The sequence below is a fragment of the Trachurus japonicus genome, chromosome 20, assembly GCF_045865225.1.
Source record: "Trachurus japonicus isolate A0001 chromosome 20, Traja_1.0".
Taxonomy (NCBI): domain Eukaryota; kingdom Metazoa; phylum Chordata; class Actinopteri; order Carangiformes; family Carangidae; genus Trachurus; species Trachurus japonicus.
Genome location: NC_140926.1, coordinates 24,744,306 through 24,766,265, shown reverse-complemented (window position 1 = coordinate 24,766,265; position 21,960 = coordinate 24,744,306). Strand labels below are relative to the sequence as shown.

At 43.3% G+C, this 21,960-nt stretch overlaps 1 protein-coding gene across 3 annotated transcripts in view; it reads left to right on the top strand.

Annotated features, from left to right (window-relative positions):
- Positions 1–20,402, top strand: part of LOC146966983 (5'-AMP-activated protein kinase subunit gamma-2-like) — a 36,765-nt gene extending 16,363 nt beyond the window's left edge. For 2 of the 3 annotated variants that reach the window (XM_085764089.1, XM_085764087.1), the window contains exons 5-16: positions 6,821–6,869; positions 10,691–10,800; positions 10,946–11,027; positions 11,158–11,216; positions 11,363–11,408; positions 13,820–13,874; positions 14,027–14,153; positions 16,727–16,892; positions 16,991–17,028; positions 17,176–17,322; positions 18,769–18,862; positions 19,202–20,387. In XM_085764089.1, the coding sequence (XP_085620215.1) occupies positions 6,821–6,869; positions 10,691–10,800; positions 10,946–11,027; positions 11,158–11,216; positions 11,363–11,408; positions 13,820–13,874; positions 14,027–14,153; positions 16,727–16,892; positions 16,991–17,028; positions 17,176–17,322; positions 18,769–18,862; positions 19,202–20,217 (1,989 nt within the window). In that variant the 3' untranslated portion in view covers positions 20,218–20,387. Of the gene's footprint in view, positions 1–6,820; positions 6,870–10,690; positions 10,801–10,945; positions 11,028–11,157; positions 11,217–11,362; positions 11,409–13,819; positions 13,875–14,026; positions 14,154–16,726; positions 16,893–16,990; positions 17,029–17,175; positions 17,323–18,768; positions 18,863–19,201 lie in introns of all 3 variants that reach the window. The other variant, XM_085764088.1, reaches the window with a different exon arrangement.
- The last annotated feature ends 1,558 nt before the right edge of the window (positions 20,403–21,960 follow it).

The following is a 21,960-nucleotide window of genomic DNA, read 5'->3' as shown; positions in this document are numbered from 1 at the left end:
CCAAAGAAACGGCCTATTTTCACGGCCTAAAAGAGGTTTTAGGTCCAAATAAAAACTGCGTTTTTCCTGCACTTTGAGGGGCTGGAAAAAATTATATTATAGCGAACAATGGAACTGTGTATTTTTTTTATTTCGGCTGGCGTTGCTAACGGGAGGAGTGCAGAGAGTCTTCTACTGCAATTAAAGTACTTAGGGGCTATTTGTAGATCATACAACCCCACTTTAAAAAAATGCTACTATCCCTTTAAGTACATTTATATCTGTGTTAATTTGTTACCTTTTTTTAACAAGGCTAAATGTTTATGTCAAGCCTGATGCCTTCACTCACATGGCAAGGTATACGGTTCATTCATTCAACAGTAGTATGGGATCGGTATCAGGTATCGGCCGATACGCTCGGCCCAGGTATCGGTATCGGATTGGATCGGAAAAAACTGGATCGGTGCATCTCTAGTCTCAGCCAATCCAAAAATGGGCGTGGCAATGTGTGGAGTTGAGACTTTGGTGCATAACAGTTTGTGAAACATGCGCTCAAGTACAGCCTCAATTCCACAGAACTTAAAGGGATAGTTCAACATTTTGGCAAATTTTTGCCATAATGCCTATAGTCTTAGGAGTATGTTCGTTACGTTTTTAGAACGCCGGAGCAGACCCGCAAGCTGCTCAGAGCTACGCCACAGAGGCTAATGATCTGCACATTCACCACGCTATAAGATAATAATAGAAGAGGCAAATGCAGGGACTGCTTGCGGAAAAACTGCCCCCAACAGAAACGCGCATCAGCTGTTTTGCATGAATTTACCTTGGAAACAACTCTGTCTCATAGCATGGTGAGTGTGCAGGCCACAACTTGTCCACCAGAGCATTGTGGAGTTGTTGGATTGTGTATTTGATGAGTTTGATGAGGGAAACCAAGAAATCCCATGAGCGTCCATAGCGTAGCTCTGAGCAGCTCACGGCTCTGCTCCGCCATTCTAAAAATAGCTTGCACCAACAATTAAAGGTAACAACAAACCTACTTTTTTGTGTTTGTTTGATTTTTGTGAATAGACAACAAGAGAAATTGCACAGTGGGGCTTTAATGTGTAAACAGGTGGGTTATATAGAAATTCACCCCTGGACCTTCATCATGGAGGAAACTAAATGTAGAGACCAAAACTGTTTGTGTAGTATGCTGTGAACATGTTTATTTCTGCTGTACGGTTGGACATTTTAACATGGGAGTCTATGGAGACTGACTCACTGTTGGAGACTCACTCTAGTGGTCAGGAGAGGAACTGCAGCTTTTGCTTCATCTTCCAGGTCTCAGGTTGCAGCTTGGTTTCAGATAGCATATGATTGGAGTGTCAGAGCGACTGCTGCTCCAATCAGGACCCGTTGAATGTTCAGTTGTTTAGGATCCTGTTCAGAGTTTGAGTTGTGTAGGTGACAGGTGGATCCTTTATGGTCCAACCTTTTCAGGGACTGCACTGCTTTCTGGCAATAGAAGAAACACTTATGAATGTGTTTCAGTTCAATTCAACAGCTACAGCCACAGATTCAGATTGAGATTTTTTTTTTTTTAATGGGAACAGTACATATTGATGAACACTTTCACTAATCTAATATGTGGGATTATAGCCAAGTGGCTAATTTCCATCCCCAGTCCCATTGGCAGGTTGATGTTAGACATAAAAACAATGAAGATAAAAGCACATAAGGCAGGACTACGACATAGGAACAATGCATCATGATGATATGATTGATAATATGACATGAACAACATATGTATTAATTGGCCAAAGAAGTAGTAAGGGGACCAAGAGATTACAAAACAGTGCTAATTATAGTGCTATGTGCTAAAGTGCTGTTTGCTAAAGTGATGAGTGCATGAGTGCAAGATTAAATGTATTCTGATTGCACAATCCCCCAATAAAGTGCAGGATTGTCTTAAATTGCACACGATTGCACATGCAGAGTGTGTCTAATATTGCATTAAATGTGCAACAGTGTGTTTGTTAAGTTCGTCACGGTTGCTATCAGGAGCCACACATCGTGATGCAACAGTATCAGCAGCCACAGTATAAATCCTCCTGACACTCTTTGGTCTATGCAGCCTAAAGAAGGCTGTGAGAGTCCACATCTTGTTAGACCACATCCTCCAAAGGGTGCTGACCCTGAACTGGAGCCCAGCTACAGTCAAGGTGCTATCACCAGTTACAGACAAAGAGTAGTTCCTGTGTTTGTGCTTGCTCAGTCTTAAATACAACGTTAAAACATTACCATGCTGACTCAGTGATTTAATGTTCAAGATGACTCATCTCCTCTGCATTCAAAAATAGGCTGAACTGACATGAACCTCCTGCTGATAGTGATATCATTTCTAATTTTAGTAATTAAACAGATTGGAACACCCAGACTTCCGACTTTCTTGCTGCTATATTATTTTGTTGTTCTTGGAGATGAGCCTGCAACAATTTAGATACATAATGTCTTTATACAGTAGATTATCAAATATGACACACTTTCACTAATCTAAATTTAGTGCTGGGGGCTGTTTCTGTAGTGTAAAAGTTAAGTATAATATAATATAATATAATACAATATAAAATAAAATAAAATAAAATAATATAATAATATTTTTTTTATCTGGATTAGTACGCTCCCTCATTTTACAACATAGGCGTGTATCTGAATGCATTCCTTCACAGTAACCCTGAAAAATCAAACAACAATAACATCTGTGATGTCTAGACTAGTGGGCTGTCTGTCTCTCCAGCTAAAATGGCCATGACATGCTCACAATCCATAATAACCCTGCTTCATTTCATAGATGAACGTCATGCCTATTTTAAAAATGATTGACCATCACACAGGAAATGTCCCAGGCCTCATGCAAACAGTTTGACACCTTCCCGTGAAACCAGGGGAAAACAAACATAACACTATTACACCACAGTGGCGCTCGGCTGTGTTAAGCTCTGTTCGGCTTTTCCCGACCAGACTCCGTTTGTCAAGTACGCAGAGACAAGACCGGGACCGGAAACACTGATTTCAAGAGTTTAAAAATGTTATTTAGAAAAATCAACTTACTCTTGAACTGGTTGTTCCAGACAATGTAGACTAGCCTTCAGACTAATAATGTTCAATCTGAATAAAAATGTGGTTGATATAGCCTAAACACTCTCTGGGACATTTCTCACTACAGTGTTTTTATTTTGGATAGCTAATTCATCTTTACTGATCTTAGCCTATCATAACAGAACTGTTAGTGTGCGAAATTCACTATAGTAGCCTAATAAAACCAGTAAATAGGCCTATTTGTGAACAACAATCTGACAAAAAGAATTGAGTGAGAAGTGATGAAACAGATTTTTGAACAGGAGAAATAGAATCAAGACAATGAATTTAAAAAAAATGTAAACACTGATTGTTTCGACTTATAATGTAACAGCTTGCTCTAACATGTCCTCTTTCACGCTTATTTATGGAAACTTCCCATTAAAAAAACACGTTAGCCCTACATCATTGTTGAAGTCATAGACTGCGAGCTTTTAAATCACAGGTTCTCTCGTGCTTTTGTTGTGAAATCCTGACCGGAAGTGCAGCCCTGTTGGCGTCGTTAGCTTGTTAGCTGCTGCAGCTCCGGTGGTCTCAGCCACCACCACTATCAACCTGAGACCGAGCGGAGCGGCGACCGCTCACCGGCTGACCGAGTCCTTCTACCCGAACGGGAGGCACAAGATGGAGCCTTGAGCTTTCTGTTCCCGCTCAAACACCCGACAGTCGACGGCACCGGCGAGAAGAGACCGAGCAGCGGGAACGAGGGAAAGCTCGTTAATGAACGGCGACTGTCAAGTAGGTCCTAGCTGACGTCACATAGGCTACTGTACATTTCATCAGTGATGGAGCGGAGGGAGCGGAGGGAGCAGCCGCCGGGAGTTCATCATATTAACAGCCGGGCCTGTGCTACCTCACTGTGGCGATGACAGCCCGTCTCATCACGGTGACGATGAGCCGGCCACCGAGCGGCTCCTTCATCACCGCTCTACCGCTGTAACCTGCGCCAGCATCCGCGCTCTTACAGTCTGGCTCTTTAAATGGTTGCTCCTCATACCGCGAGCTGCAGGCCGCTCACATACAGTAGCCTACACTTCATCATTGAATATTCCATATACCATGTCGTTATTCTTGTCTATAACCTACACAACATCTAGGTTATTGCACGTCTGCCTGTCCTGGGTGAGGGTCTGTTGCTCACCCTGAGGTTTCTCCTGTTTTTCCTCAGTGGATGTGAGGGTCTAAGGGCAGAGGATGTTGTTATGATGCTATGTAAAGACCTTTGAAAAAACTTTGTAAAAATGGGCTATACAAATCAAATTGGTGTGCATTACCTTGAATGCATCATGTTAGAGTCAGGGTCCTCTCTCCACAATGACATGAGAAATATCCTGGGTTTCAGTCATCCAGATTGACCACAGTAGATTGTGATTATGATGTGATTTTCAGTGTTGTCACATCAGCAGTCAATCTTAAAGTGGAGTTACCTGCTGCTTTCTGCCATCTTTAAAGGCATAGTTCAACATTTTGGCAAATTTGCCTATTGCCATAATCCCCATAGTCATAGGTTCATTACCTTTTATTATCAGTATGTTGTTTTGAGATCCGTGGGGCAGAGACGTGAGCTGCTTATAACACAGTGGAGATGAATGGTACTGGTCCCCTGTCCTTCAAATAGCCTATACAACCCAACAACTCCAAAACACTCTGGTGGACAAGTTGTGACCTGCACATTCACCATGCTATGAAATAATAATGGAACATTAGGAGTTGTTTTCGAGGCAAATGCATAGCCGGAACTATATTCCAAACATGGCTGCTGGGCGGAGTGATTTCAAAAGCAAGTAGCCTAGTTCTGAGTGTTTGCTTCATGTGTTGTAATGTTACATTAATTATACATGATTACCTCATAGTGTGGTGAATGTACAGGTCACATCTTCTCCACCAGAGCGTTGTGGAGTTGTTGGATTGTGTATTTGATGAGTTTGAGATAATTAAAATATAATTAGGTGAATTTGCCAAAATGCTGAACTATCCCTTTAAAGTGGAGTTTCCCGCTGCTTTCTGCCATCCTCTAGTTCCCTCTGGTTGTAGGAACGGGCTCAGGGGACCGGTTAACAAATCATTCTTCAGATTACTGACAGGTTCTTTTCCATAGCATCTGTTTAGTGTAACACTATGAACAGCTCCTGTGTAACATCATTTGTTGCACCACATCCACACACAGAAGGTCAGTGTAACATTGTGTACCTGAAATCATTTATATTCAAACAGCACTCAACATTAGCGCTCCCTGCTAAATAAAGCTGCCTCCTCCATCATGGCAGCGGAGCTTTATGCAGCTGTGTTGTGGTGTTCATCAGAGTCAGCTGGGGATCAAAGAGGTTGTTGTGATTAAAATGTGTTGTGTGCTCTGATTGTGACTGAGCTGTCTGGATTGTTGATCTGTAATCTGCTTTATTTTGTATCGGCTGATTAATCAGGTATCGGCCTGTTCCTGCCCCAGACTAGAGGTATTAGGTATTATATCAGAACATTCCACTGTCGCTCGTCCTGGTCATAGTGACGTGGACGTCAGGAGGGGACAGGTGTCAGGTGTCTTTCAGAAACCTTCTTGCAGAAAGCCTTTAACAGCTGTTGGGTACTGGGCTTCACTGTTCACCATTTCCAGTGTAAACCCATGTCACCAGGTGCTTCATCTCCACTCAGTTGCAGTCTAGTTCACAAGAAGAGACGGCTGTTGTCAGTATGAAGCAGCAATCTAAGAAGTATAGGCTAGTTGTTCCTGGAATAAAGGCTGGATTACATCAACTAGGTTTAAGATTTAAGATGAAACTGTCAAAAATAGGTTAAAATAAGATTAAATTGAAACCTTTTTACTTTAACCCAAGACAAACATTTAACTCTGTTACAGCTGTGATCTAAAGTTAACTTTAAAGTTTAATTTTTACAGCTCAACTGTCTTTAAGATGGACTGACCAAAAAGATGTTCCTCAAAGAAAACTAAGACAGACTCACTCAACCCATCTGAGTTTACAGAAGAGGATAAGGGCCGCTGTGGGAAAAAAAAGGGAATTCTGATTTTAATTCAATTCAATTCAATTCAAATGGCTTTATTTGCATGACATAGGCTACATTGTACATATTGCCAAAGCAAGCAAGAAAAAAAAAGTCAGAACTCTGAGTTTAAAGTCAGAATTCTGAGAAAAAAGTCAGAATTCAAAAATCTCCAGAGTTCCAACTCCAGAGATGGTCTTGGAGGGGTTTTTTTTAAACCAAAGAAAAAAAAATACTTTTTTTCTCAGAATTCTGTCGGAACTCACTTTTTTCCCCCACAGCGGCCCTAATCCTCTTTGCGTTTACTTTAATTGCATAGATAAAGGAGACTACAGGTGTATTTCGATGCCCAAACCACAGCCCTGTACTAAAGCTAGTTGGCAACATGCACACTGCTTCTCTGTGTTTCTGAGGGATGTGACAGTTTGTTGTTTTTGGCTACAATAGTTCAGTCAGTTGGTATTATGTGCTTATTGCAACTTAGAATGTACTGTGTGTCACGTACAGCACAGTACAGAGATCTGCTTTTACTGCACTCACCTGAAAAACTATGAACCTGATCCTTTGGCCACACCTTTAAATGACTGTTTCATTCATCCTCTCCAAACATTTCACCCAGATTTTATTTCAACACTTTTTTTCCACCCAGCCAGTCGTCATGTTTGTTGTCAGGAGTTCAGACTGAGATGTGAGTTGTGTGACTCTCTGCTCTGTGTGTCGGCAGGTGGAGGTTGCAGGCGGCATGTCGGAGCAGCTGGATCCTGATGATGCCGGTAAGACTGATCTCTGACCTTCATCTCCTCATCACACAGACAGGAGGGAGCAGGGGGCTCTCATCTACCTCTGTCTGCACTTCCTCCATCTGTCTTTTCAAATTAAAAGCCCATTGCAGACAATCGCAACTTCACAGTAGAACTTCTGAACTGTAATCTTGATGGGATGGTCTAATGACAATACATCACACTTATGCCATGACTCAGCAGTCGGTCATTAATCCTCCCAGACACAGTGATGATGAAGTCAGATGTGAAACTCAGTTCTCTCAAGATACTTTTACTCTTTCAAAATATTTTATGTTGCTTAAGGCTGGAACCAGATCCTGTTTGGCCTTTTCAAATTAAAAGTCAGCAGAAAACTAAACTTAAATTTATAGTTTTGATTAAAGGTGGAGTATGGTTTTCCTAAAAAACAAAATATATACAAGAGAAATCCTACTTCATCATCACCTATTGGCTTCTACTCATGTGTGTTGGTGACTGTGTCTACAGACCCCGATCCCCACTATTAATCCACTATTTCTCCCAGCTTGACGGCATCCAGTCTCTTTGAAGGCCGAAGTGAAGAAGGGTTCCATGTGAACAGCAGTTAAACATGGATCAGTCCTGATAACTGCAGGGGGTCGGGGGGGGGGGGTGGCTGTGGAGTCTGAGAGGAGGGGCCCAAAGCGACTGTTGTGTTTACAAAGTGCAATGAACAAATCTACAGACTCTACATTGTGTTGTTAAAACAACACAATGTAACAGTGTTTCCGTTTAAGGAGTGGCAGCGGCGAAAAAAGAGAGTGAGACGACACGGCCGTAGCCGCTGCAAAGATACTCTAGAAACCTGCTTTGGCTGCCATGACATGATGACCCCGCCCAACTTGAGAGGGAACTGTAAAGATGCTCTGAGCAGCCCATGGCTCTGCTCCGCCGTTCTAAAAATAGCTTGCACCGACAATTAAAGGTAACAAACCTACTGCTATGAGAAAACAAAAGAAAAATTCCAAGGCACTCTCTTACCTATAAAATGCCTTTATTAAATTATGGCATGGTCAACATGACAATTAAAAACTCTGACGCGTTTCGGCGTCTAGCCTTCATCAGGGAGTCAAATGGAGTGGGACAGGAACAATGGTTCTTTTATACAAGTGTTTGTCCAATGACAAGTGTCCACCTGGTTGCCACAGCCCAGAGTGGGTGTGGTCATCAGCCCATTAAAGGGACATATCCATGGCCCAGGCCTCAACTAAGCTGAATGAAAGAATAAAGGAAAACAATCAGTGATATGTACAAAGTAAACATGCCAACAGATACCAAAGAGAAAACATTAGATATCAAATAAGATACAACAAAACAATCAAACAGCATAAGATAAAACAAATACAATACAATAATAAGCAGACAGAAACCAGAGAAAAACTAGAGAACATAACAAACTCACAAGAAAACAGTGAAGTCTAAGTCCTCATTCAGGCCCGGATGTTTTGTAGCCTGCAACTTATAGATCCAACACACTTCCCTTTGATTCAGTTTTCTTTGTCTATTGCCTTTGCGTATAGAAGATGGAATGTGGTCTATGCCAAATGCTTGCAAGGTAGAAGGATTACTGTTATGGAAGTCAAGGTAGTGTTTGGCCATAGGATAATTAACATTTCCAGTGCGAATTGCATACTTGTGTTCTGCCAATCTGTCTTGGAGGCGTCTTTTGGTTCTGCCTATGTAAAACACTTTGCAGGTGGGACATTCCAACCTATAGATGACAAAGGTAGTTTTTAATTTATTCTTTCATTCAGCTTAGTTGAGGCCTGGGCCATGGATATGTCCCTTTAATGGGCTGATGACCACACCCACTCTGGGCTGTGGCAACCAGGTGGACACTTGTCATTGGACAAACACTTGTATAAAAGAACCATTGTTCCTGTCCCACTCCATTTGACTCCCTGATGAAGGCTAGACGCCGAAACGCGTCGGAGTTTTTAATTGTCATGTTGACCATGCCATAATTTAATAAAGGCATTTTATAGGTAAGAGAGTGCCTTGGAATTTTTCTTTTGTTTTCTCACATCATTGATCCCTTTCCAAAGAGCACCTCTTTTTAAACAACGAGTCCACGAAGCGCTCCTTTGTTTGAAGATTTTTTAAACCTACTGCTATGACTATAGGGATTATGGCAATGGGCCAATTTGCCAAAATGTTGAACTATCCCTTTAAGGTTGAAAAACTACATAGTGTTTTAATACTTTAGGTGAGAGGTCAGTGTGCTGCATGACCATTATCTGTATCTGTGATGATGGTGAATTTGAAAATATGAGGGAATAGTTAAAGGACAGAGCAGCTCTCAGGTCAGTGAGTGGTCAGTCAGTCCAGTCGATCACACACAGTGGAGTCTCATCAGATCAGTGTGTAGGACTATTTTTTGCTGTGTCACTGCTCACACAGGACAACAAGATAGAGTGTCAGATGTACTGCACAGAGAAGCTGCTGCAGGACGAGACGCAGGTAGAAGCTCCTCATCTGTCTGCCAGCCAATCAGGAGAGAGGAGCTGAGCCGTGTTCAGGACACACAACGCATTGTATTTCTCTGGCGGTGGGAACGGAACTGCAATATATGTATTTCCCATAAAAGTCTCTTGAGTTGTCAGAGCAACAGAGAGCTCATAGACAAGGTCAGCTGATCAGTGCTGGTCACCACAGCAACCAGCCGGCACAGATTAAGGCAATGACCAACACACACACACACACACACACACACACACACAAACACCCTGTTGTTAATAGTATTGTGATAATCTGAAGGGCGAGCGAGGCTCACTGCTGCTGTTTGGTCTCACTCTCTCTCCTCGACTCAGCAGTTCATGTCTGATCTGACAGGAAGTGATGTCACTGTGTCTCATGACAGCACAGATCACTGAGCTGTGTAGAAATCTCTCACTTATTCACTCATCACAGTCACAGTGACCTGAAAACACACTTCAGACTTTACTCAGGTCAGTTTCTGCACTGTTTAGTGTGGTTTAGGGGTTTAGTTACTCTTTAATTGTCGGTGCAAGCTATTTTTAGAACGGCAGAGCAGAGCCGTGAGCTGCTCAGAGCTACGCTACGGAGGCTAATGGGATTTCCTGCTTTCCCTCATCAAATTCATCAAATACACAATCCAACAACTCCAAAACGCTCTGGTGGACAAGTTGTGACCTGCACATTCACCACACTATGAGATAATAACACAACGTTACCAGACAGAGTTGTTTTAGAGGTAAATACAGAGACTGCTTGCTGAAAAACTGCCCTTGACAGGAACGCGCATCAGCATTTTGCATGAATTTCCCTCTAAAACAACTCTGTCTGGTAGCGTTCCATTATTATCTCATAGTGTGGTGAATGTGCAGGTCACAACTTGTCCACCAGAGTGTTGTGGAGTTGTTGGATTGTGTATTTGATGAGTTTGATGAGGGAAACCAAGAAATCCCATGAGCCTCCGTAGTGTAGCTCTGATCAGCTCATGACTCTGCTCCGCCGTTCTAAAAATAGCTTGCACCGACAATTAAAGGTAACTCAAACTCATCAAATACACAATCCAACAACTCCAAAACGCTCTGGTGGACAAGTTGTGACCTGCACCTTGGGGTGTTTTGACCACAGCATGTCACAGGCATGTCTTTAAGACACCGGAACTATTTTAATTTGTGGAAAAGGGAATATGTCGAATATGTCTCCTTTAAATGATGAAGTGAAGTGGTTCCTCTAAATGTGTTGGAGTTCAACAACCAGGTGAGCAGGTGGTGAGTTCAGTCATGAACTCCAGTGAGACGTGTGGACTGTTTGTGTGTGTGCAGTGTCGGAGGAGTCGGAGAGGGACATCTACATGCGCTTCATGAAGTGTCACAAGTGCTATGACATCATCCCCACCAGCTCCAAGCTGGTGGTGTTTGACACCACGCTGCAGGTGAGCGTCCACACACACCCACTGTCACAGCTGCAGTAACCGCAGTGTTTAAAACGTATCTCTTACTGACACTCATCTGCCTCAACAGGCCTGATGATGATAATAATAATTTATTATGATAATAGAATTATTGTTGTTGTTTCAGGTGAAGAAAGCCTTCTTTGCTCTGGTGGCGAATGGAGTGAGAGCTGCTCCACTGTGGGAGAGCAAGAAACAAAGCTTTGTAGGTAAGACAACGAGTGTGTGTGTGTGTGTGTGTATTTTATGTTTTATATTACAGACACAGAGTACATCCACTGCAGCAGGACCGGTCTTCATCCACAGTTTGACAGGTATCAATGTCTTTGTGTTTATTAGGAATGCTGACCATCACAGACTTCATCAACATCCTGACCAGATACTACAAATCCCCCATGGTAACACACACACACACACACACACACACACACACACACACACACACACACACACACACACACACACACACACACTCTCACATTTACTGTTGTGTGACACAAATGCAGTTGCACACCTGGTGTAAAGTGTGGTGTGTCTCTGTCAGGTTCAGATCTACGAGCTGGAGGAGCATAAGATCGAGACATGGAGAGGTAAAGATCTTCCTCACATCAGTGATCAGTGTTTCCCCAGTGGTTCTTTTCAGCAGTGCTGCTGTTGTGTGTCTGTCTGTTGTGTTGCAGTGAGGTTGAGGATGTGATGCTGGATCGTATACATGTTAGTCAGAATAGTATCAGATGACTCAGACCTTCTCTCCTCTCCTCCTCCCTCCTCTTTCCTCTCTCATCTGCACTACAGATCTTTTTCCTGTCTCATATTTTAGCACTTACAGTAGAAAAACAACTGTTTTGTATATTTGTACATTTAAATCCCCAAAAAACAACTTTTTATTAGTTAAAAAGGTGACTAGTTAACATCTCTAACTGAAATGTAATGTAACTATCCAGATGTGTGTGTACAGGACTGTGAGTTCAGTCTGAGTCTGTACCTGATGTTCACTCCCTGATGTAGTAATGTCACTGCAGTGAAGTCAGGGAGCTTCATCAGCTCTGCTGTAATTACTAACAGAGGATCTTAAAGAGATATTTCAACATTTTGGCAAATTCGCCTATTGCCATAATCCCTATAGTTTTAGGAGTAGGTTCATTACCTTTAATTGTCGGTGCAAGCTGTTTTTAGATCGGCGGAGCAGAGACGTGAGCTCTGTGTGGTATTTCCACCTTTCCCTTATCCAACTCATCAAATACACAATCCAACAACTCCAAAACACTCTGGTGGACAAGTTGTGACCTGCACATCCCCCACACTATGAAATAATAACGTATAATTATGTCACATTACAACATATGAAGTAAATACTTGGAACTACTTTCGCTTTTGAAATCACTCCGCCCAGTAGAAGTGTCTGGAATGTAGTTCCGGCTATGTATTTGCCTCAAAAACAACTAAAGTTCCATTATTATTTCATAGCGTGGTGAATGTGCAGGTCACAACTTGTCCACCAAAGTGTTTTGGAGTTGTTGGATTGTGTATTTGATGAATTTGATGAGGGAAAGGCGGAAATACCACACAGAGCTCACGTCTCTGCCACGCTGATCTAAAAACAGCTTGCACCAACAATTAAAGGTAATGAACCTACTCCTAAAACTATAGGGATTATGGTAATAGTCGAATTTGCCAAAATGTTGAAATATCCCTTTAATGCTGGACACACAGGTGACTGAGAACATGGAACATAGTGTCTGTCAGTCTCCTGTACTGGGTCAAGTAGTCTGGCTACAGGTTGGAGCAGATAAAAGACAGTCTCAATTAGACTTTTTTCTGTGCAAGTTCTTGTGAATGTCCAAAACCTCTGAAAGCACCAGAACAACCATTGGGGCAGTTTCTAAGCTGCTTCATTCATGCATGAAATAGTTAGATGGTGCTGCTTAAATCTCTCTTTTTCCCTCGGTACCGCTGTTAGAGCCAAGAATCTTACTTCTAAAGTGAATAACACTTGCACTCTAGCCTTTGTCGCCACTTCAGCCAACTGACCCAAGGAAAGAGCCGGAGCACGCATTCATTTAGAAGAAGTTAAATCTGTGCCAGTTTAACTTCTAAATGAATACATGCTCCCTCTCCAGCTCTTTCCTTCTGTTCATTTTCTTTGAAACAATCACAGTAAAGCTGAACTCTACTCATTGCTACAGTGATAAGATATGGGAAATCTTATAATGTCCATGCTTTAAATGCTGGCATGTAAAAATGGGACTATAATGGGTCATACACACAAACCTGATGACGCTATATGCGAAACGTGTTATTAGCCACAAATAAATCATAGTAGAGTCCTTACAGTGTGCAGGTCTTCTACCTATAAATATAATCTGTTTCGTATCTTAAGTGCTACAGGTTGCTTATTTTTCATCTTATCATTTGATAGTATTTTCCATCTTTGCTGAGCAAAGGATTTGTGTGAAATGAATTAAAAGCCCGTCCCATATGGAAACCTGTTAGTCCATGTCTCAAATATAAGTCGGTTCATTTCGGCAGTTGAAGCAAATAAAAGCCTGGGCTCCTCTTTGTGAATTTACGGTGAACTCAATGTATCACAGCTTGTTCAACGTGGGATGTAGTTAATGAGAATGTTGCAAACACTGAGGATAAACTGTCACATAATTAGTCTGACAAGCCAACATGAGGTCACACTCCCCTGTCCATCCAGAAAACTCTGCATGTGTGTGACAGATGACGAGGTGTGTGTTTGGATTTGGAGCAGAGAAACTGGAGAGAGAGAGAAAAGTGAAGTGAGCTCAGCCAAGTTTAGAATCAGCAGTCTGCCTCGTGTCCGTCCTCACTGCCACATCACAACTGGACATCATTACTGTCCTGTTGATGTTAGTGATCTTGTAAAAATAGAATGGCAGCACCCATAATGTAGCAGAACACTGGTGTTGTCTCAGCAGCAGATCACCATATACATGTAGTTTTATATGCTAATGATATTATGTGTTCATGTTGACAGAGCTGTACCTGCAGGAGACCTTCAAACCTCTGGTCCACATCTCACCCGATGCCAGGTTTGTGTGTGTGTTGAAGGAGAGAGGAGAGGAAACTAGGGCAGGAAAGTAAAGTAGGTTAAGAGACTGTAAACATTAATTCATGAACTCTCCCCCCACCCCACCCCCCCCCCTCTCCCCCTCCCTCTCTCTCCCCCTCCTCCCTCCCTCAGTGTGTTTGAGGCCGTGTACTCGCTGATAAAGAATAAGATCCATCGTCTTCCTGTCATCGACCCGGTCAGCGGCAACGCTCTCTACATCCTCACGCACAAGAGGATCCTCAAGTTCCTGCAGCTCTTTGTGAGTCTTCAGCAGGTCCAGGTTCTGTTGGGACCAGGACCTGAGGTCATCCAGCAGGAAACCACTTCTAAGACACATTAAAGCTCCAGAGCATGACGGTGTTGTGGGAGGAGCAGACAGAGAGGAGAGAAAAGAGTCATGATATAAAACCCATTCAAAGAGCAGGATTGGTGTGATGGAGAAAAACATTTTACTCTGCAAAGGATAATAAATTAAAGGGATAGTTCAGTTTTTTTGAAGTGGGGTTGTATAAGCTATAAATGCCCATTAAAGCAGAACTATGCAGGATTTGGGCTGTAATTATTGTGGCTCAGAGTCACTGTGATGGTTGAGTGACCTGTTATGAAGTGAATGGGGTCTAGGCCAATGCGCTCACCCCCCCCACTGGCTGAAAACCGCACTTGCAAGATCAGTCGTCCGTCTCGGTGTTACAAATCTCGTCAATGGATAGAAGTATCGCGAGAAACTGCTTTACGGCAGTACGAGATAAGAACGCATATGACGTCATGCATGTCACGAATCGTGATTGGTTTGAGTTCGGAAAGTCGGAGGAAACCATGGAAACATGAAATGTTTACTGATGAAGTTCAGCTTGTGGCTAACAGGGAGCTAATGCTAACACAGATACACACACCATGGGTCTTTTATAAGATAATGTAATACATCATGACACACACACACACACCTTCGCGTTTTGGAACCTTTATTCCTGTGTGTGTATGTCTGTGTCTTTGTGCCTGTGTGTGGCTGTATTAGCGTTAGCGCCGTGTTAGCATTAGCTCCGTGTTAGCATAGCGTTAGCTCGGTGTTAGCATTAGCTCCGTGTTAGCATAGCGTTAGCTCGGTGTTAGCATTAGCTCCGTGTTAGCATTAGCGCCGTGTTAGCGTTAGCTTGGTGTTAGCAGGGCTTAGCAAACAGCAGTAAACACAAGCACGTGTAGGGGGGGTGGAGGAGGTGGCGGTGGCGAGTTTTTTTTTTTTTTTTTACGACAGTGACATGTGCCTACCAGAACTGTGGGGGAGCTCCGGAGAGGGAAAAAAAGAGAAACCAACGAAGGAGCGAGCTATTTCCGGCCGAGCTGCATAGTTCTGCTTTAAGTACACTAGATGCAGTAGAAAAGTCTCTGCCCCCCCCATTGAGAGACCTTTTTACTGCATCTAGTGTACTTAAAAGGGTAGTTCAACATTTTGGCAAATTGGCCCATTGCAATAATCCCTATACTGTAGTCTTAGGAGTAGGTTCGTTACCATTATTTGTCAGTGCAAGCCACGGCGGAGCAGAGCGGCAAGCTGCTCAGAGCTACACTGTGGAGGCTATAGCGACTATCCTGCCCTCTTGTAGTCACTCTGCATGGGAGTGGGAGACTGTTTTTGACGCGCTCAATAAACACTGTCCAATGCGCTAGTCCAGGTTGGGTGAGGTTCCCGTTTAATAAACAAAAAGGTTACAACAAAATATGACTTAATTAATGCAAAAGAAACTAATAAAGTGCTGTGGCTGGAAAACAAAGGAGTGAGCGTGGCGAGCGGTAAAAACCGCATGATCCTCCACCCCATGCGTCACCTGGCTTCCTGCCCCGTGCTGATAAAGAAAACTCTCTACTGCCACCCGTGGAGACCTGACGAAAACCCCAAAGACAGACAAATAAACGTATGTGGCTCCTATAGAGGCTAATGGGATTTCTTTGTTCCCCTCATCAAACTCATCAAATACACAATCCAACAACTCCAAAACACTCTGGTGGACAAGTTGTGACCTGAACATTCAACACGCTATGAGATAATAACACAATGTTACAAAACTGAGTTGTTTTCGAGGTAAATACAGAGACTGGTTGCTGAAAAACTGCCCTTGACAGGAATGTGCATCAGCAGTTTTGCATGAATTTCCCTCTAAGACAACTCTGTCTCATAACGTTCTGTTATTATCTCATAGTGTGGTGAATGTGCAGGTCACAACTTGTCCACCAGAGCGTTTTGGAGTTGTTGGATTGTGTATTTGATGAGTTTGATGAGAAGAACCAAAAAATTCCATTAGCCTCCGTAGCGTAGCTCTGAGCAGCTCACGGCTCTGCTCTGCCATTCTAAAAACAGCTTGCACCAACAATTAAAGGTAACGAACCTACTGCTATGACTATAGGGATTATGGCAATGGGCCAATTTGCCAAAATGTTGAACTATCCCTTCAATGGGCATTTGTAGCTCATACAACCCCACTTCAAAAAAGCTAAACTATCCTAACTATTGAGATGCACAAAAGATTTAGATTGATTCTAAATCTACTGTAAAAGGATTTTTTTTTTATAATCCTCCATTGGGGTCCAGACCTCCAGGCTGGAAGCTCCTGCTGTGTCTCAGCTCACACTCACATCAGCTGTAAACAGTTTGTACATCAGGTTCAATGTGTTTTTACTGTGTAAAGAAAAATAATCAAGGTGCAGTACTGCCCCCTGGTGGACAGACAGGTGATTACACCTGCTTCTCTGAATGACCAGCAGAAGTAATTGATCACAGGCAGATGTATGACAATGTGTGTGTGTGTGTGTGTGTGTGTGTGTGTGTGTGTGTGTCAGCTGTGTGAGATGCCCATGCCAGCCTTCATGAAGCAGACTCTGGAGGAGCTGGGTGTCGGGACGTACTCCAACATCGCCTACATTCACCCCGACACGCCGCTGATCACAGCACTGTCTGTCTTCACGCACCGCCGCGTCTCTGCCCTGCCTGTCGTCGATCACCACGGTAACTGACAGCACAGCCACAACACTGCTGTTCACGCGCACATACTGAAGTTTGTGTGTTGGAGGAGTGAGTCTTATCATACTGTGATGTGTTTGCAGGTAAGGTGGTGGACATCTACTCCAAGTTTGACGTCATTGTGAGTAAACGTGTCCTCTGGTATGGCTACGTTGTGTTGTGTTGTGTTGTGTTGTGTTGTGTTGTGTTGTGTTGTGTTGTGTTGTGTTGTGTTGTGTTGTGTTGACTGTGTGGAGAGCAGCAGCCTGAGTGTGATGTGTGTGAACAGAACCTGGCAGCAGAGAAGACCTACAACAACCTGGACGTGACCGTCACTCAGGCGCTCAGACACAGGTCGCAGTACTTTGAAGGAGTCATGAAGTGCAACAAACTGGAAACTCTGGAGACCATCGTAGACCGCATCGTGAAGGCTGAGGTAACACACACACACACACACACACACACACACACACACTAGGGATGTCACGATTCCTTGTTTTCACAATAAATCGCGACATTAAACGCCACAATTATTGTTAATTGTAATTATAATTATCGTAAATTTTCCTAAATACCATCATTTTCCAAAAAAGATTATGTGAGAACCATAACCACAACGTAAAGTTTGGCGGAGGATGACTGATTCCCTCCAAACAAACGTATTAAGTCAATGTCGGCCTGCCAGCCGCAATGATGCACTGAAATAGCGGCAAAAGGAGGAAATACGTCTGATATGAATGACCACCCGGCTTTGTACGCCAAAGTAAAGATAAATACACATTAACTGGGTTAAATTACGTTAAAGGGACATTGTGTAGGAATTACTCCCATCTAGCGTTGCGGTTGTATATCACAAGCAACTCAGTCGTATTTTTCATGCTGCATTCACGTGAAATTGGGCAGACGGCAGACGGACGACAGCCGCTGCACGTAACGGCATAAACAAGCCTCTATGTAAACAAGTGGTCTGTCAGCACGAGGCAAAACAATACACGTGACAATATGTTGTCATGGCGATGTTGTATTGTTTACCTGACCCACGTTTTACCGGCTTTCTCTGGACTTCTGTGACTAAAATGACGTCTGGTTTGTTAGCGACGGTCGTCTGCCCGACTGCAGGTGAATGCAGCATCAGTGTAACGCTCCATTCCTCCTCACTGCGTTACCGTGGTGACTTTTCACAGACGCCACCTCCACCTGAGCCGACAGCTCCGGTGTCTCCGCTGAGTTTCCGTGGTTACCTACCGTCACGCTGCCACTGAACGTAAAAACATGGAGACACCACATGGCAGCCAGCACCGAGCTTACCCGCTCCATGGAGATATGAATGATATGAACGGCTCATTCAGAGCTGAAAGGAACACTTCAGTTTGTTGATGGGGGGATTATTGATTAATGAAAAACAGACTTTTGAAAGAAATAATACATTTTTGTGAATAGACAACAGGAGAAGTTACACAATGTCTCTTTAATGACGATTTACCTAACGTAAGACTGAACTAGTAGGAATTTAAATGTTAGCGCATCATTTGTAAGAGAAAAAAAACGACTAAAAAAACTTCAAACATTTGAATACTTGAACCATTTCTCCTGAACGACTAAAAATTGGTCCTATATTAATAGATTCTTTAAATATTTATTTTATATAATAAGTAATGCAATTATATTTTCACTAAATTTGATTTTACACATTCACAGTGTTGTAAAATGATTTAATAAAATAATCGTAATAATTGTGATTATTTCTGACAATAATCGTACCAAAACAATCTATAATCGTGGCATCCCTAACACACACACAAAGACACACAGACACACACATGCAGAAGAAAGGAAGAAGTTAATAAGAGTTTTCTCACAGTTTGAATGTGTGTGTGTGCAGGTTCACAGGCTGGTTGTCGTTGATGAGGAGTCCCGAATTGTCGGCATCGTCTCTCTGTCTGACATCCTGCAGGCACTTGTGTTAATCCCCGCAGGTACACACACACACACACACACACTTCTTCATGTGTAAAGGAGGCTGAGTAGAGGACGTGACTGCAGCCTCAGGTCTTTAAAACACATTTTAAACCTGTTGTTACTTTTGGACTTTTATTTTGAAGGTTTCTTATATCATGAATCATTTCTATAGTGTCACTGATAATCTATCAATCAATAAATATAAACTTACAAAGTAAATAGATGTCTTGGAGCAGCAGTCAAATGACAAAGATTGACCTTTTCATAGCTGATTGATTATTGATTGTAGGTCTTGTGATCAACGGTTTGTTTTGTGCCAGAGAAGCAGAATCACATCAAACTCTTCCTGTCTGCAGGTCTGGGGAGGAAGGAGTCTCTCCCCTCTCAACCAACAGCTTTAGCTTCAACAGCACCAGAGACAAGCTGCACACCTGGACCTGACCAGGACCAGGACCAGGACCAGGACCAGGACCAGGACCAGGACCAGAACCGGGACCACACACCCGAGCTTTGCACAGAGACAGAAACAGATAATAAACCTGAAGCAGATCATGAGCAGGAGCCAGGTGAAGAGACAGAGACGGTCTCTGAGGACACTGGTACTGCAGGGACCTGTCAGCAGGGGGAGACACCAGGAGAGGGAGCAGGAATAGACGGAGGAGAGGAGAAACAGGAGAAGGAGGAAGAGGGTGTGAAGGAAGAGGAGGAAGAAGAGAAAGTGGAGGAGAAAGAGGAGACAGGTAGAGTCAAGGAGGAGGAGGCAGAAGATGGGGTAAAGGGGGAGGAAGAGGAGACAAATGAAGGAGGGAGTGGAGAGGAGGAGGTTGAGGCAAAGGAGGAGGAAGGAGAAAAAGGGGAGGATAAAGAGGAGAAGGGTGAAGGAGTGAGGGGAGATGAGGAGGAGGATGCAACAAAGGGGGAGGAAGGAGAGAAAGAGGAGAAGGGTGAGGGAGTGAGGGGAGAGGAGGAGGATGTAACAAAGGTGGTGGAAGGAGAGAAAGTGGAGGAGAAAGAAGAGAAGGATGAGGAAGTGAAGGAGGAGGAGGAGGAGGATGCGACAAAGGGGGAGGAAGAAGGAGAGAAAGTGACCAGTGAAGGAGTGAGGGAGGAGCAGGAGGAGGAGGATGGAACAAAGGGGGAGGAAGGAGGGAAAGTGAAGGAGGAAGAGGAGACTGGGGAAGAAGTGAGGGAGGAGGAGGATGGAGCAAAGGAAGGAGGGAAAATGGGGCAGGAAGAGGAGGAGGCAGGAGGTAGTGGTGAAGGAGAGACAGAAGGGAGGGAGGAGGAGGGAGGAGCAGCAGAGGAGGAAGAGAAGGAGGAGGTAACGGATGGAGGAGGTGGTGATGGAGGAGAGGAGGGGGAGGCAGAGTGACGTCCTCACCCAGCATGGCTCTGGACTTTGTCGTGACTTGACGAGCTCGAGCGGCTCACCACAGAAGAAGAGGAGGGAGAGGAAGGGGCAGCGAGCTGACGTGTGATTGGCTGGGGGAGGCTCCAGGGTCCGTTTCTCATTGGCCGTGGGCCGGAGGTGAAGAATCAGTGCAGGGCTGCTGCTCTGGAGGTGGGAGGGGTCCGAGGTGTGTTGGACCAATCAGATCAGTGAGGACTCTCAGGTTCAGTGTAGACAGACACGTCTGAAGGAGTTTCATTGGCCCTGATCATCATCAACTCATGACATCATCAAGTAGGAAGAAGTTGTTCAGACGCTCCCTCCATCTCTAGATTCCTTCACCTGCCTTCTACCAGGTGAACATGTGATCATGTCCCAGCTCTGCAGCCTCTGATTGGCTCAGTGTCAGCTGGTTGAGACCAAACAGAGTAAGCACACAGCTGCATCAGTGTAACTTCAGGTCATTGTGTCATTTTTAACTCCCACATTCAATGATACTGAGAACTGCAGGTGCAGAGTTTTTTGATGAACAAAGAGCCATGAAACTCACTCAAATGGTTTCAGAACAAAGTTCCACTGAGAATGATTAAATACAGAAATAATCAACTGTTACTTTCTTCATCATATCCATACTGATGTGTATGTGAGGCCAGGGGCAGCTCCATCATGTTACTGGTGCCTTTCATTTTAGCTGCAGTTTCTGAATGGCAGAGAGAGTTTCAATCAATAAATTGTTATTCTAATAGGTTTTTATTCCTGAGGTTAGAACCGGTCAGATATATCAATTATTACTCAGTGTATATGTACAGACTGGATGTACATTGTTTTATAGAGATAAAGAATCTTAAGTCTGCTTTGTTACTTTGGTGTACATATTTAAATCAATCTGTATAAATCTAGATTTTATTGTTAAATTTATGTATTTACAGTTTCTAGTTCACAGATGGATCCAGATGAGACACACCTGATCAAAACTGTCTTTTTCTAAAACTGTTTCCTCTGGCGTGCCCATGGGAACTCTGGGAAATGTAGTGTTTTGACATTAAAGGTGTCGATGCAGATGTAACAATCAGGTGGAATTTAAACGTTCAGGTGATGCATTCACTGTCATAATGTCAAGCAACGGAAATAAATGAATTAACGAATTGTTCATTGAGAAAAATGTAAAGTTCTGAATGTTAGCCTGAAAGTCTTTACCTGTTTTATAAATGTATTTATGTTGCTGTTGTTCAAACATTGAATAAAACATCTTGATGATTTTTCATATATAAAATCGATCATTATCGAGCTTATGATTGTTGACATCACACAAACACATACACAGCCCGTATGAGTCCCACTCCACTCAGTGGCGGATCTAGGATTTTTCTAAGTAAGGGGCCATCAAGGGGCCACAGTTATCACAGAGGGGCCAAGTATGTGTCCAATATGCATGCAGCACCAGCATTTCACTGGTATTTGCCCCTACAAAAATAGTATACAATTCAAGTATAACTAAGACAGTTCAAAACGAGCCAGTGGCTCAGCACGGTGACCAAGCTTTGATAACTACATCAGATCCACACAGAGCTGATAACAGCTGAGTTTTCCTCTACTACAACAGAACAGGCGACATGTGGTGGAGACGTAGCAGAGACCTGTCACTGTCCCACTGTGCATTTCATTCATATAAACTTCAACCTCAAAGCTCTCTGTCCTCAGACTGTCTACTTCCCAGACTGGTTA